Source organism: Triticum urartu, chromosome 5A (assembly GCF_056163025.1).
Source record: "Triticum urartu cultivar PI428250 chromosome 5A, HENAU_Tu73, whole genome shotgun sequence".
Taxonomy (NCBI): Eukaryota; Viridiplantae; Streptophyta; class Magnoliopsida; order Poales; family Poaceae; genus Triticum; species Triticum urartu.
This window is the reverse complement of record NC_141877.1, coordinates 110,922,687-110,935,630: the sequence shown is the minus strand read 5'-3', so window position 1 is coordinate 110,935,630 and position 12,944 is coordinate 110,922,687. Positions and strand designations below refer to the sequence as shown.

The 12,944-nt window shown below is 43.7% G+C and overlaps 1 protein-coding gene across 1 annotated transcript; it reads left to right on the top strand.

The window, feature by feature from the left end:
- Nucleotides 1-744: 744 nt before the first annotated feature.
- LOC125555732 (ABC transporter G family member 5) lies at nucleotides 745-2,970 on the top strand. Its single transcript, XM_048718592.2, has one exon. The coding sequence runs from the start codon at nucleotides 803-805 to the stop codon at nucleotides 2,846-2,848; it is 2,046 nt and encodes a 681-aa protein (XP_048574549.2). The 5' UTR covers nucleotides 745-802; the 3' UTR covers nucleotides 2,849-2,970.
- The last annotated feature ends 9,974 nt before the right edge of the window (nucleotides 2,971-12,944 follow it).

The window sequence follows — 12,944 nt, the reverse complement described above, 5'->3', positions numbered from 1 at the left end:
TTCACAAATGCCATTCCGTGGAAAAACCAATAACTTTTCATTTCACTTTTGCCACTCTTAGATATTGACAATGTATCACAATTGCCACTCTAAAATTATTGCTTTTGCCACATAATGGCAATAGTGATGTATTGTCAAAAACTAAGAGTGGCAAAAGTAAAATGTCAGATTCTAGAGTGGCATAAACAAAGTGATCAAAAGCTAGAGTGGCAAAAACAAAGTTTTTCCATAATATTGAATAAGTACATCGTAAAAATATATCTAATTGTGAATAAATTTATATTTAGTTGATATTTTTTTAACTTCATACTAGCCTTTTATATTTAGGGAAACAATTTATATTTAGCAGATTTAAAAATATATCAAATCGGTTAAAATATAAAAAAAATACTATATTGCAAAAACAAAAATACTATATTGCAAAAGTATTGTCGTAAGAGTTTGATGAAGGTCATCTAAAAAAAGAGTTCGATGAAGGGATAATAAATCGAGACGGAGTTGTACTGGTGGTACACAAATACAGTACACGGCCGACTAGCTAGCTGTCCCACTAGGGCCCAATAATAACTCTGGCACTCGAGTTCTTTTGTGCCTTTCCCTGGCACTCGAGTTCATTACATGTACGTATACGTAGCGATCTCCACACCACCAATATTCCAAAGTTCAAACCAAACACGAGAGGCAAAAAGCAAAGCAAACCACCTATATTAACGTACACGCACGTACACATTTCCGACCCACCAATCGATCGAGCTCTCGTCGTGTCGCGTCGAAGATCAACGATCGCCGTCGTCCCGACCTCATGGCCACCTCCGGCCACATCGTCGTCGACGTCGGCACCGATGAAGATGCTTCGGCGGGTCAGCCGCCCGTCGCGCCAGTGCCGTACCGGCTGTCCTTCACTGACCTGTCGTACACCGTCAGGACGCGCGGCGGCAGGCTGGCGAGCCTGCTGTCCCGCGCCAGGGCGTCCACGGATTCGCCATCACCGTCAACCACCAGGGCGCTGCTGAACGGCATCTCCGGCGAGGCCCGGGAAGGGGAGCTCTTCGCTGTGATGGGCGCCAGCGGGTCCGGCAAGTCCACCCTCGTCGACGCGCTCGCCGGCCGGATCGAGCGGGAGAGCCTCCGCGGCACCGTCACGCTCAACGGCGAGGCCCTCCACGGCCGCCGCCTCCGCGCCATCTCCGCCTACGTAATGCAGGACGATCTGCTGTACCCGATGCTCACGGTGCGGGAGACGCTGATGTACGCCGCTGAGTTCCGCCTCTCCCGCGCGCTCTCCCCGGCCAGGAAGCGCGAACGCGTCGACGCGCTCATCGACCAGCTCGGCCTCGCCAGCGCCGCCGACACCGTCATCGGCGACGAGGGGCACCGTGGGGTCTCTGGAGGCGAGAGGCGCCGTGTCTCCATCGGCACGGACATCATCCACGACCCGATCCTGCTGTTCCTCGACGAGCCCACCTCCGGGCTCGACTCGGCGAGTGCGTTCATGGTGGTGCAGGTGCTCCTCGACATCGCGCGGAGTGGCAGCGTCGTCGTGATGACCATCCACCAGCCCAGCGCGCGGATCCTCGGCATCCTTGGCCGTCTACTGCTCCTCTCCCGCGGCCGCACCGTCTATGCCGGCACGCCTGCCGGCCTCATACCCTTCTTCCATGAGTTTGGCAAGCCCATCCCGGAGAACGAGAACCCGGCCGAGTTCGCGCTGGACACCATCAGAGAACTCGAGCGCCAGCCTGATGGCGCTGCGCTGCTCGCCGACTTCAACGCCAGGTGGCAAGCAGACCACAGGATCATCGAGACTGTCAACACGATGCCGCTAGAGGTGGCCATATCCGAGAGCGTCTGTCGTGGGAAGCTGGTGGCCGGGACTGTCACAGGGACGGCGTCGTCGGTGCCGACGTACGCGAACCCGCTGACCGTGGAGGTGTGGGTGCTGATCAAGCGCTCCTTCATCAACACGCGCCGCATGCCGGAGCTCTTCGGCATGCGCCTGGGCACCATCATGCTGACGGGGCTCATCCTGGCGACCATCTTCCTGCGCCTCGACGACACGCCCAAGGGCGTCCAGGAGCGGCTGGGCTTCTTCGCCATGGGAATGTCCACCATGTTCTACGTCTGCGCCGACGCGCTGCCGGTGTTCGTCCAGGAGCGACACATCTACCTCCGCGAGACGGCGCACAACTCGTACCGCCGCTTGTCGTACGTGCTCGCCAACTCCGTCGTGTCCTTCCCGCCGCTGGTCATCCTGTCCCTGGCGTTCGCGGTGACCACGTTCTTCGCCGTGGGCCTCGCCGGCGGGGGCGCGTCGTTCGCCTTCTTTGCGCTGATCATTCTCGCGTCGCTGTGGGCGGGCAGCGGGTTCGTGACGTTCCTGTCGGCGGTGGTACCGCACGTGATGGTGGGCTACACGGTGGTGGTGGCCATCCTCGCCTACTTCCTCCTCTTCTCCGGCTTCTTCATCAACCGGGACAGGATTCCCAACTACTGGATATGGTTCCACTACATTTCGCTCGTCAAGTATCCCTACCAGGCTGTGTTGCAGAACGAGTTCGGCGACGCGAGCCGGTGCTTCGCGCGCGGGGTACAGATGTTCGAGGGGACACCCATCGCCGGCATGACGGAGGCCGTGAAGTTGAAGGTGCTCGGCGCGATCAGTGCGACTCTCGGCACAAACATGACGGCCGCCACGTGCGTCGTCACCGGCGCCGACGTGCTAAGGCAGCAGGCCGTCACGGACCTAGGGAAGTGGATGTGCCTCCTGGTCACGGCGGCATTCGGCTTCTTCTTCCGTGCTCTCTTCTACGTCGTCTTGCTCGTCGGGAGCAAGAACAAGCGCAAGTAGACCGCCATCGAGAAATCATTAAATTTGCTCTGTTTCTTCTCAAATACAAAATATCTATAGTATAGGAACCATACGTAATTGATTTATGTGTTGATTTATATATTCGAGTTGTTCGATCTCTAGGTGCTTTTCAGCCTTTGCATAGCGGATTGTCCGAATGAGACAGAGACCTGACCTGTGTCCCAAGTCCTACCAACTTATTTTCAGACACCCAACTCAATTCCTTTTGAATAAAATATACTATGACCTTCACTTACTCTTTCTTTTCATCATTCGCTGTTTTTTTAACTTCTGTTTTCATATTACTCAGCTGCTACAATGTCTCAACTATCCTTGTAATAATTTCCAAACTACCTCCTCTCCTTTGTTCTGGAGCAGTTGGTGCAACCTTCGATCTTTTGCTAGTGGAACACAATCTCTCGCCTTGAAACCATGTCGTCAAATTAGGCACACCCAACTTCCAGAATTTTAACACGAATTATGCATCTCCCTGAAACTAGATTCACAAGTCTTGGCAATCAAATCCAAAATATTACTACTCTTCCCGATCCATTTTACTTGTACTTTTTAAGCACTAACCGTAGAACAATTGTTCTACGGTATTTTCACTAATTAAATATATGTACAATTGCATGTCTTACAAAGAAAAAAAATCCATATTACTTGTTGCTGACCGAAGAGTATTCGTCACATGACATAGATGATAAGAAACTCTATAATTGTCTTCTGCGACCATAGCTACCTTGTACACGATATGTACACACATGTAACATGTCTGTGGACACTGGAAACATATTTGAAGAGCCCAAAGAGGATTCTAGAAGAAGATTAAACTCCTCCAGTGTATTGCAAATCTGAAGCTCTTGCGTTGTATTATGATTTTTTTTTTCAATCGAGGATGACTACAATAGAATCTGTGTTTGAGGTGAAAAAAGAGAAAGAAAATCTATGTCATTCGATTAGAGACTGAATGGCACAAATTTTGGTGGTGGGTATGTTGCCGCTTAATGTACATTTTACGACTCCCCCTCCCACCCAGCGTTAGATAGAAAGAAATACCTTTCTATACTACATAGGGAAATGAAAGTAAATGAAATGATCATCGATTTTGATACATAGGGAAACCCGCATACAAATTTTGTATCATTAAATTGAAGTCACTATTAAGTTTACCTATTTGATCTAGTATGCCATACAAAGCTTTTGTTGCATGGTAGCCACGTAACCACTGCTGGAGTTGATGCATGTCTCGAAAGTACTCATTCCATTCATGAATATAAGATGTTTTGAATATTTGAATGAGAAAAGTATATTTTTCGTCCCTCAACTCTTGGTGAAGTTTAGATTTGGTCCCTCAACTTTGAAACCGGACAACTTACAACCTCAACTGCTGAAACCAAACAAAGATCATCTCTGGTCTCGATTTTGACCGGTTTTGGTGCTAACTCATCCCGGTTTTGACAGGTGCTGACTCAAATCCACGTAATTTTTTCATATCCGTAAACTTTTTGGAATTCACATACTATTTTCAAATCTATATAATTTTGTCAAGGTCGCGTATTTTTTTAAGTAAGCATACCTTTTCAAATCCATGAACTATATTTGAATTTTAGTACTTTTTTCAAATCCATATTTTTTCAAATTTGCATATTTTTTTCAAATCGGCGTGTTTTTCCAAGTTCGTATAATTTTATCAAATCCAAGTATTTTTTTTCAAATCTATGAAGTATTTTTGAAATTCGCATACTTGTTTCAAATCCGCATACTTTTTAAAGTTAGTGTACTTTTTTTCAAACCGTGTTCCTTTTCCAATCCATGAACTTTGTTTGAAATTCACACATTTGTTTCAAGTTGACATAATTTTCAAATCCACATATTTTTTCTATTTTGTGTAAAAGAAGTCCAAATCCATGTACATTTCAAGTTCGCATAAAATTTTCAAATTCCTGAACTCTTTCCAAAAAATGCACGCGGATATGAAAAAGTACGGCAATTTTAAAAAAATACATGAATTTGAAAAAAATTAATGAACTTTAAAAACTACGCGGATTTGAAGAAAGTACGTGAACTTGAAAAAGGTACGCGGTTGAGAAAAGTACATAGATTTTAAAAAGTTCACGTATTTGAAAAAGTATGTGAATTTGAGTCGGCACGGTCAAAGCCGGGGTGGGACAGCACCAAAACCGGTCAAAACAGTGACCTGGGATGAATCTTGTCCGGTCTCAGTAGTTAAGGATGTAAATTGTCCAGTTTTGAAGTTGAGGGACCAAATCTAGCCTCCATCAAGAATTGAGGGACGAAAAATATATTTTTCTCTATTTTAATATGGACTACATACAAACTGAATGAGTGAATAAACACACTAAAACGTGACTATATACATCTGATTTTGGAAAAAGTATATACCTTATATTTGTGAACGTTGGGAGTACGTGATATTAGTATGGTAGTCATATGTAGATTTGTTTGCAAAGGATACAAATCGGACAGACACATAGCACATATTTTACTCAATTCCGTTACCCCGCAATGTGAGTAATAACTCTACTTTGCTTATATGGACCTATCTCAGATGATCTTATAATGAAGGAACATAATGTTGGAAATATGCCACAGAGGCAATGACAAAGTATTATTTTGTTTTCATGTTCATAATTAATGTTTATATTTCTGTGCTATAATTGTGACGCTCCTTGAATATGAGATTTAGAGAAAACATTTGCATATGTGGAAACATAAACACCAAGTAATTCTCTAGTCTCGCCTCTATTACTAGCTCATATATTGCATGATGATCATGTTTTACTGATCATAGGGCATTGTTAAAGTAACAAGGACAACGCCGACAACAATGAGAGCACATTACTAGCAGTACAATGGTGTTAAACAAAACCAACTAAATGATATACTATGAGATCACACCGTCACTTCTTTTTTTTGAAAACCCCCATATATTAATTTGGTAAATTAAGATTATTACAATCGTTCATTACAAAAGCAGTTACACATGGTTAGCATATCAACGGTTAGCATATACGCACATACTTAGACCGTGAGAATGTTGTGTACCTTCCTGCTGAATGGTTACTTTGGGTTTGTCAAACGTTACCCGTAACTGCATAATTATAACAACAACTTTCGGGTACATTGGCAAAGTATACTCGCTCCATCCATATTTATAGGGCCTTATGCATTTTTCGAGGTTGCCTTTGACTGTTGATAAGATCAATAGTATATGAGATGTATAATGTAAAAATTATATCATTGGAAGCTCCTTTCACGTATGAATTCGAGGGTATGCTTTATGTAACTTCATGTCATATATTATTGCTCTACATGTGGTCAAAGTTAGCCTCGAAAAACATATTAGGCCCTATATAGATGGACAGAGGGAGTACATGTCTAGGGACTCGATAGTTCAAGACTGGGATTTTTCTCCTCCGAGGATGGAGAAATACTACGGGGCCACTCGGTATTATGGTATCCATCATTGTTCGGTTAGACACGGCGTAATATGATCACAGGGATAGCAGAATATGAAAACGAGAAAAGATAACAACATCGGTAATGATGATAACTTGGTTTTATGATCAAGTTGTGGATTCACAAGAATACCGACAAAAGTCTCGCCTCGGGTTTTGTTATGTATAGCGAAGCCAAGGGAATTATGTACGCAAACAAAAGGTTCACTCGACAAATATATGCATATGTATGCAGGCTTTTCAATATGGGTGTCCAAATCCCGCTATTGATTATTGACCAGAAGGTGTTCCGGTCATGTTTGCATATTAAATCTGCAAGGTCACATGCTTAAGGCTCACCGGTCCCATTTTTAGAATTTTCTAGAACCTTTCGGAAAGTTGTGGAAGGCTCTAGAGAGTTGCTCCCGGCCCAAGTGGGGGGGGGGGGGGGGGGTAGTCACATGGGCCTTGGACGCCCCAAATGGGGCACACCCACAGGTCCTAGGGGGCATGGCAAGGGGGTGGCAAAGTTTTGGGGGGCGCACCATCCTTGGTGGGCCGACCCTAGGGGAGGGAGCCCCTCCTCCAAGTCTTAGCCCTCCCACTACGCCTATAAATATAGAGAAGGGGCTACCCTCCTATCCCACACAGAATGGTTGGATGCCCCCCTCTCTCTCTGTGTGTGTGTGTGTGTGTGTAACTTCTCACCACCAGAAGGCTAGTCCATTTCCTTATCCTTCGGTTGCCCTTTTTCCTAGACTCCATACGTGTGGATATCGTAGAGGGGTTGTACCTTTGATCCTAGATCATGAGAAATTCTCGCGGCTGGGAGGTTTAATCTAACTGTGGGAATCCACACATCTTCACCAACCTCTTCTTCCCACTGAGTTTGTTGGTAATGATCTAATCTACCTTGTTGCATCTTCATAGTTGGTCCTAGATTTTGATCGTTGGCATGATTTTTTTTTATTTTGTACTATGTTTTGCAACAGTTGTATCAATGCGATACTGTGAGTAGATGCAGGTACGATCTAGGGCACATAGTGATGTGCGTGCATTGCAAAAATAATAACTGTGCGGGTAATAGATTGGATCTTTTACTTGATGTTCTTGTTGGTTCCCTTCAATTGATTTTTTTTATCTTGATGGCATCGTGAGACTTTGTTATAGAGGTATGGTGTTTCTTTGATGCTGCATTTGAGTATGTTGATTGTCAGACCAACGTCACGGATTGATCTATTTGGGTTTCATTTTAGTCAAGAAATATCAATTTTTGCGAAGAAAATGACTTGTAGATCTAATCCATCAGGGCCACACATTTAACGAAGTTTAATATGGGCCTCCAGAGTTTCATCAAGATCTTGTTTCATGAAAGTTAAACTAGTAACTTCAAGCAAACATGCTTGATGGTTACGTAGGTAGCTACTTGTTTGCAATGAAAATTGTAGGAACCACGATAAAATTGCAAAAATGATTAGAGGCGTCTAACTTGTTTCATGGACATCCTAGCAACCGAAATCGTAGCAACTTGAATTATTAAGATTGTGTGATATTAGCTCTGTTGCGTTTGCGCAAGAATTAGTGTCACGGGAGCGTCTTATGTAGACGTCGTGACCCAAGGAAAGTGGAAACTTGTTGTAAATCGTAAACGTCAAGCCTAGTTGCGTTGCCATTCACAATTGTCGCTGGCATAATGTGTTGAGAAGGACACACTAACACATGTGTAAGAACTAAATCTCAGCCATTCTAGGACTCTATCAGTGACCAAGACTAACTAAAGATATGCGTATTTTGGAAGCAACGAAAAAATGATTTTCAACTATCAAAGATGAAAGAAGATAGTGACAATCTACATCGACCTTGTTCGCGGAGGAACTCTGTTAGGAATACTGATGGTGGGGTTGTTGATAGTAAGTTAAATCACTAGAGGCCCGATGTTGTGGAGATTGTATTTGGACCCTTCCGGGAAATAAGTATGAGCCAGTGAATCCAATTAGAGCGCCACCACCTAAGGGCATCACAATATTATATCAAACACACATACTTGATAATAATCTCAAGTCCACAATATTTGAAATTTGGTTCGAAAGTTAAATTCAAACATAATTAAGGGTCCAAATCATTGTAAATAGAACACAGTACAAAGTTTATTGACTATGAATCGTGCACAAGTGCTTAACTACATAATCACGAAGTTGTTCATGACTGGCGCGGTTTTCATCCTATCAATGCATTTCAAGAAATTTTTACAATCATTGTTCATCCCTCTGTGGCTCAGCCGGTGGTATGTAAACTTTGTTCCCCTCATTCTCATAGCAATAGTTAGGTGGTTGTTCCCTCTCATCCTCCATTGTCATGTTATGCAATATCACACACGTGGGCATGATCTGCCACAAGTCCTTTTGTTTCCAGAACTATCCAGGACCATGAACAATCGCAAAGCGAGCTTGGAGAACCCCAAATGCCCGCTCAACATCCTTTCAACATGCATCTTATTACCTAGCAAAATGAATATTCTTGTTACCTTGAGGGTTTGATATTGTCTTCGCAAATGTTCTCCATGCAAGATAAATGCCATCAGCAAGAAGTAGCCCATGTTGTATTGACGCCTAGATTTCAAAATTCACTAGAGGTACCTCTCCAACAGAAAGCCTTGCAAACAGATGAGATCTTTGCAACACATTTATATCATTTTTAGATCCTATCAATCCAAAATGTGAATGTCAAATCCATAGGTCATTTGATGCCATAACTTCTAGAGTTGTAGTTGCATCTGTACCTTTTCCTTTGAATTATCCATGCGATGTTGTACAACAATTGTTACACTTTCAATGCATGCATTCGATGCTTCCAAGCATACCGGAAAATCCTTTTGATGCACCCATCTCAAGAATTCTTGTAGTGTCCTCTTCAGTTTGGAGCTCGGATATATTCTTCACCAAATTTCTCAATGACAGACTTCACAAATTTGTTCAAACTCTTGATGCAAGTACGCTATACCATTCCAATCCAATCATTAATAGAATGAATTGGACAACCATATGCAAGCATTCACATGGCCGGTGAAATCTTTTTCAAACTACTATGACCTTGTTGACCAACTGGATTTCTTCTTTGTGTAAAGTACGTGCAATGATCTTCCACAGCATGAGCAATGCGCAGGAACAAACACGACATTCAGATTCTCACCAAAATAATTATTCATTAGCTTGTCATGACCGGTTTTCCTGTTCCAATGAAATGCAAGATGATCAGACATTGAACCTCCCCACATCAGCTTCTTATTTTCCATCGTGTCTCCAGAAAAAGCAATCAACATTTCAAGTTCGTCGACCTCATACTAACACGAGTCCTCAACAAAATATTGAACAAGAGTGTTCATCTACAATGAAAACAATAACAAACAATATGTGCACACACATTTTTGAACAAAAATTTGTTGGAACATAAAATTGAGTCAAGAAAATCTTCAGATACCTTTGCGGTGAAATTGTGTGGAGGTGCATACGAGCGGCGGTGGCAGTTCTTGGACAGCTGGACGGTGCAACCACATGGGGAGGTGGGACGGCATGACCGAAAGGCATGCGATGATGGTCGGTGTGATGAGGCAGGGCGACGCGGTAAGGCGTGGCCGCAACACTATGGTGTTGCGACGGCAGCTCGACATGGTGGCGGCGTGATACGTCTCCAACGTATCTATAATTTTTGATTGTTCCATTCTATTATATTATCTGTTTGGGATGTTTATGGGCTTTATTATACACTTTTATACTATTTTTGGGACTAACCTATTAACTGGAGGCCCAGCCCAAATTGCTGTTTTCTTGCCTATTTCAGTGTTTTGAAGAAAAGGAATATCAAACGGAGTCCAAACGGAATGAAACCTTTGGGAGAGTTATTTTTGAAACGGAAGCAATCCAGGAGACTTGGAGTAGACGTCAGGGAAGCTTCGAGGTGGCCACGAGGCAGGGAGGCACGCCTACCCCCCTGGGCGCGCCCCCCACCCTCGTGGGCCCCTCATGGCTCCCCTGACCGACTTCTTTCGCCTATATATGTCCATATACCCTAAAAACATCGGAGAGCAGAATAGATCGGGAGTTCCGCCGCCAGAAGCCTCCGCAGCCACCGAAAACCAATCTAGACCCGTTCCGGCACCCTGCCGGAGGGGGGAATCCCTCTCCGGTGGCCATCTTCATCATCCCGGCGCTCTCCATGACGGGGAGGGAGTAGTCCACCCTCGGGGCTGAGGGTATGTACCAGTAGCTATGTGTTTGATCTCTCTCTCTCTCGTGTTCTTGAGGTGATACGATCTTGATGTATCACGAGCTTTGCTATTATAGTTGGATCTTATGATGTTTCTCCCCCTCTACTCTCTTGTAATGTATTGAGTTTTCCCTTTGAAGTTATCTTATAGGATTGAGTCTTTAAGGATTTGAGAACACTTTGATGTATGTCTTGCATGTGCTTATTTGTGGTGACAATGGGATATTCATGTGATCCACTTGATGTATGTTTTGGTGATCAACTTGTGAGTTCCGTGACCTCGTGAACTTATGCATAGGGGTTGGCACACGTTTTCGTCTTGACTCTCCGGTAGAAACTTTGGGACACTCTTTGAAGTTCTTTGTGTTGGTTGAATAGATGAGTATGAGATTGTGTGATGCATATCGTATAACCATACCCACGGATACTTGAGGTGACATTGGAGTATCTAGGTGACATTAGGGTTTTCATTGATTTGTGTCTTAAGGTGTTATTCTAGTACGAACTCTAGGACAGATTGAATGGAAAGAATAGCTTCATGTTATTTTACTACAGACTCTCGAATAGATCGATCAGAACGGATAACTTTGAGGTGGTTTCGTACCCTACCATAATCTCTTCGTTTGTTCTCCGCTATTAGTGACTTTGGAGTGACTCTCTGTTGCATGTTGAGGGATAGTTATGTGATCTAATTATGTTATTATTGTTGAGAGGACTTACACTAGTGAAAGTATGAACCTTAGGCCTTGTTTCCTAGCATTTCAATACCGTTTGTGCTCACTTTTATCATTAGTTACCTTGCTGTTTTTATATTTTCAGATTACAAAAACCTTTATCTACCATCCATATTGCACTTGTATCACCATCTCTTCGCCGAACTAGTGCACCTATACAATTTACCATTGTATTGGGTGTGTTGGGGACACAAGAGACTCTTTGTTATTTGGTTGCAGGGTTGCTTGATAGAGACCATCTTCATCCTACGCCTCCCACGGATTGATAAACCTTAGGTCATCCACTTGAGGGAAATTTGCTACTGTCGTACAAACCTCTGCACTTGGAGGCCCAATAACATCTACAAGAAGAAGGTTGTGTAGTAGACATCACGGCGCGAGGGAGTGGGGGTTGTGCGAGGGTATTCTCCCGTGAAATTTCAAGCGGTTTCCAGCCCGCCAAATTATACAGGAAGGGTCATCTTCCCGTAAACATGATGGAAGTTTGGAGAAATAGACATGATCCCTTTAAAAAAACTAGGTTTACGAGAGCTATTGGAGAGCTATTTTTTGGCTCAACTCCCCTTTAACGATAGTTTTTTCTTTCTTTTTTGATAGGAGAGCTATTGGAGATGCTATGAGGGGTATAGTTACCATACAAGTAATTAGGAATCCATCTGGGATACACTCTAAATAGACCGAAGTGGTGAACATCAACTCTATCAAGACTTTTCCCCTGAATTTTATGCATAGGCATAGGGATTACGCTTATTGTTTGAATATGGTAGATCACGTCGAGTTCTTCCAACTTTCCGACTACCCTCTCATTGTAATTGATCTCTGTACTCTTTCGTAATATATAATAGAAAAAAGAAGGCATGAAGCACCCCCTCCCCCCCCCCCCCCGAACTGTTGGAACGCGCGGTACGCTATGCTAGCGCCAAATAAAATTTTCTACCGCGCACCCAAGATCTGTAACATCCCAAATTTTCAATTTGGAATGTTATACACTAGATCATCATGCATATCATATTTTCTTGCATCTTGCCCGATCCTAGAAATTTCACGCAACTCAAGGACCCTCGGAGAGAGTTGGAGATTTTGTTATTTTCATATTTGAGAGTTTCTCGAATTTTGAAAAGAGGATCATTTGATTTATTTATTTTATCTTCAATAATTTTTCCGGTGTCAAAATATATGAGAGAGGGAATAATATGACTTTCCCAAATTTAGGAAAAATGAAGATTTAATAAATAGATCAAGTTTTGGTTTTGCCGGAGTTTTATTTGCATTTTATTTGGATAGGGAAAAATGCGCGTTTTCGAAAATTGCATTTTAGGTCCGGAGAAAAGTTCATTTTGTTCGGCTCATTTTTAGGAGTCGGGGAAAATTTACTTTAGTTATTTTGGAGCTCGTTTAGATTTTCTTTTGTTTTTTTTCTGCGCGTAGAACCGTTTAAAAAAAGGGAGCAGCGCCCTGGGCCAAAGCCCAGCCGGCCGGCCAGGCCAGCCGCCAGCCCCTGCGCGCGCGCCAGGCGCCAGGCAGGCGAGGCCGCCGCCGCCTCTTCGCTCGATGGCCGAGTCCCAGTGGGACTTAGGTCGGTAGCCCCCCCCCTCTTTCCTTTGTTTTCTTTTTCATCTAGGATTCCTTTTCCTATTC

Excerpts from the sequence above, each read along its gene's own strand:
- LOC125555732 (XM_048718592.2), top strand. The coding sequence starts at position 803 with ATGGCCACCTCCGGCCACATCGTCGTCGACGTCGGCACCGATGAAGAT.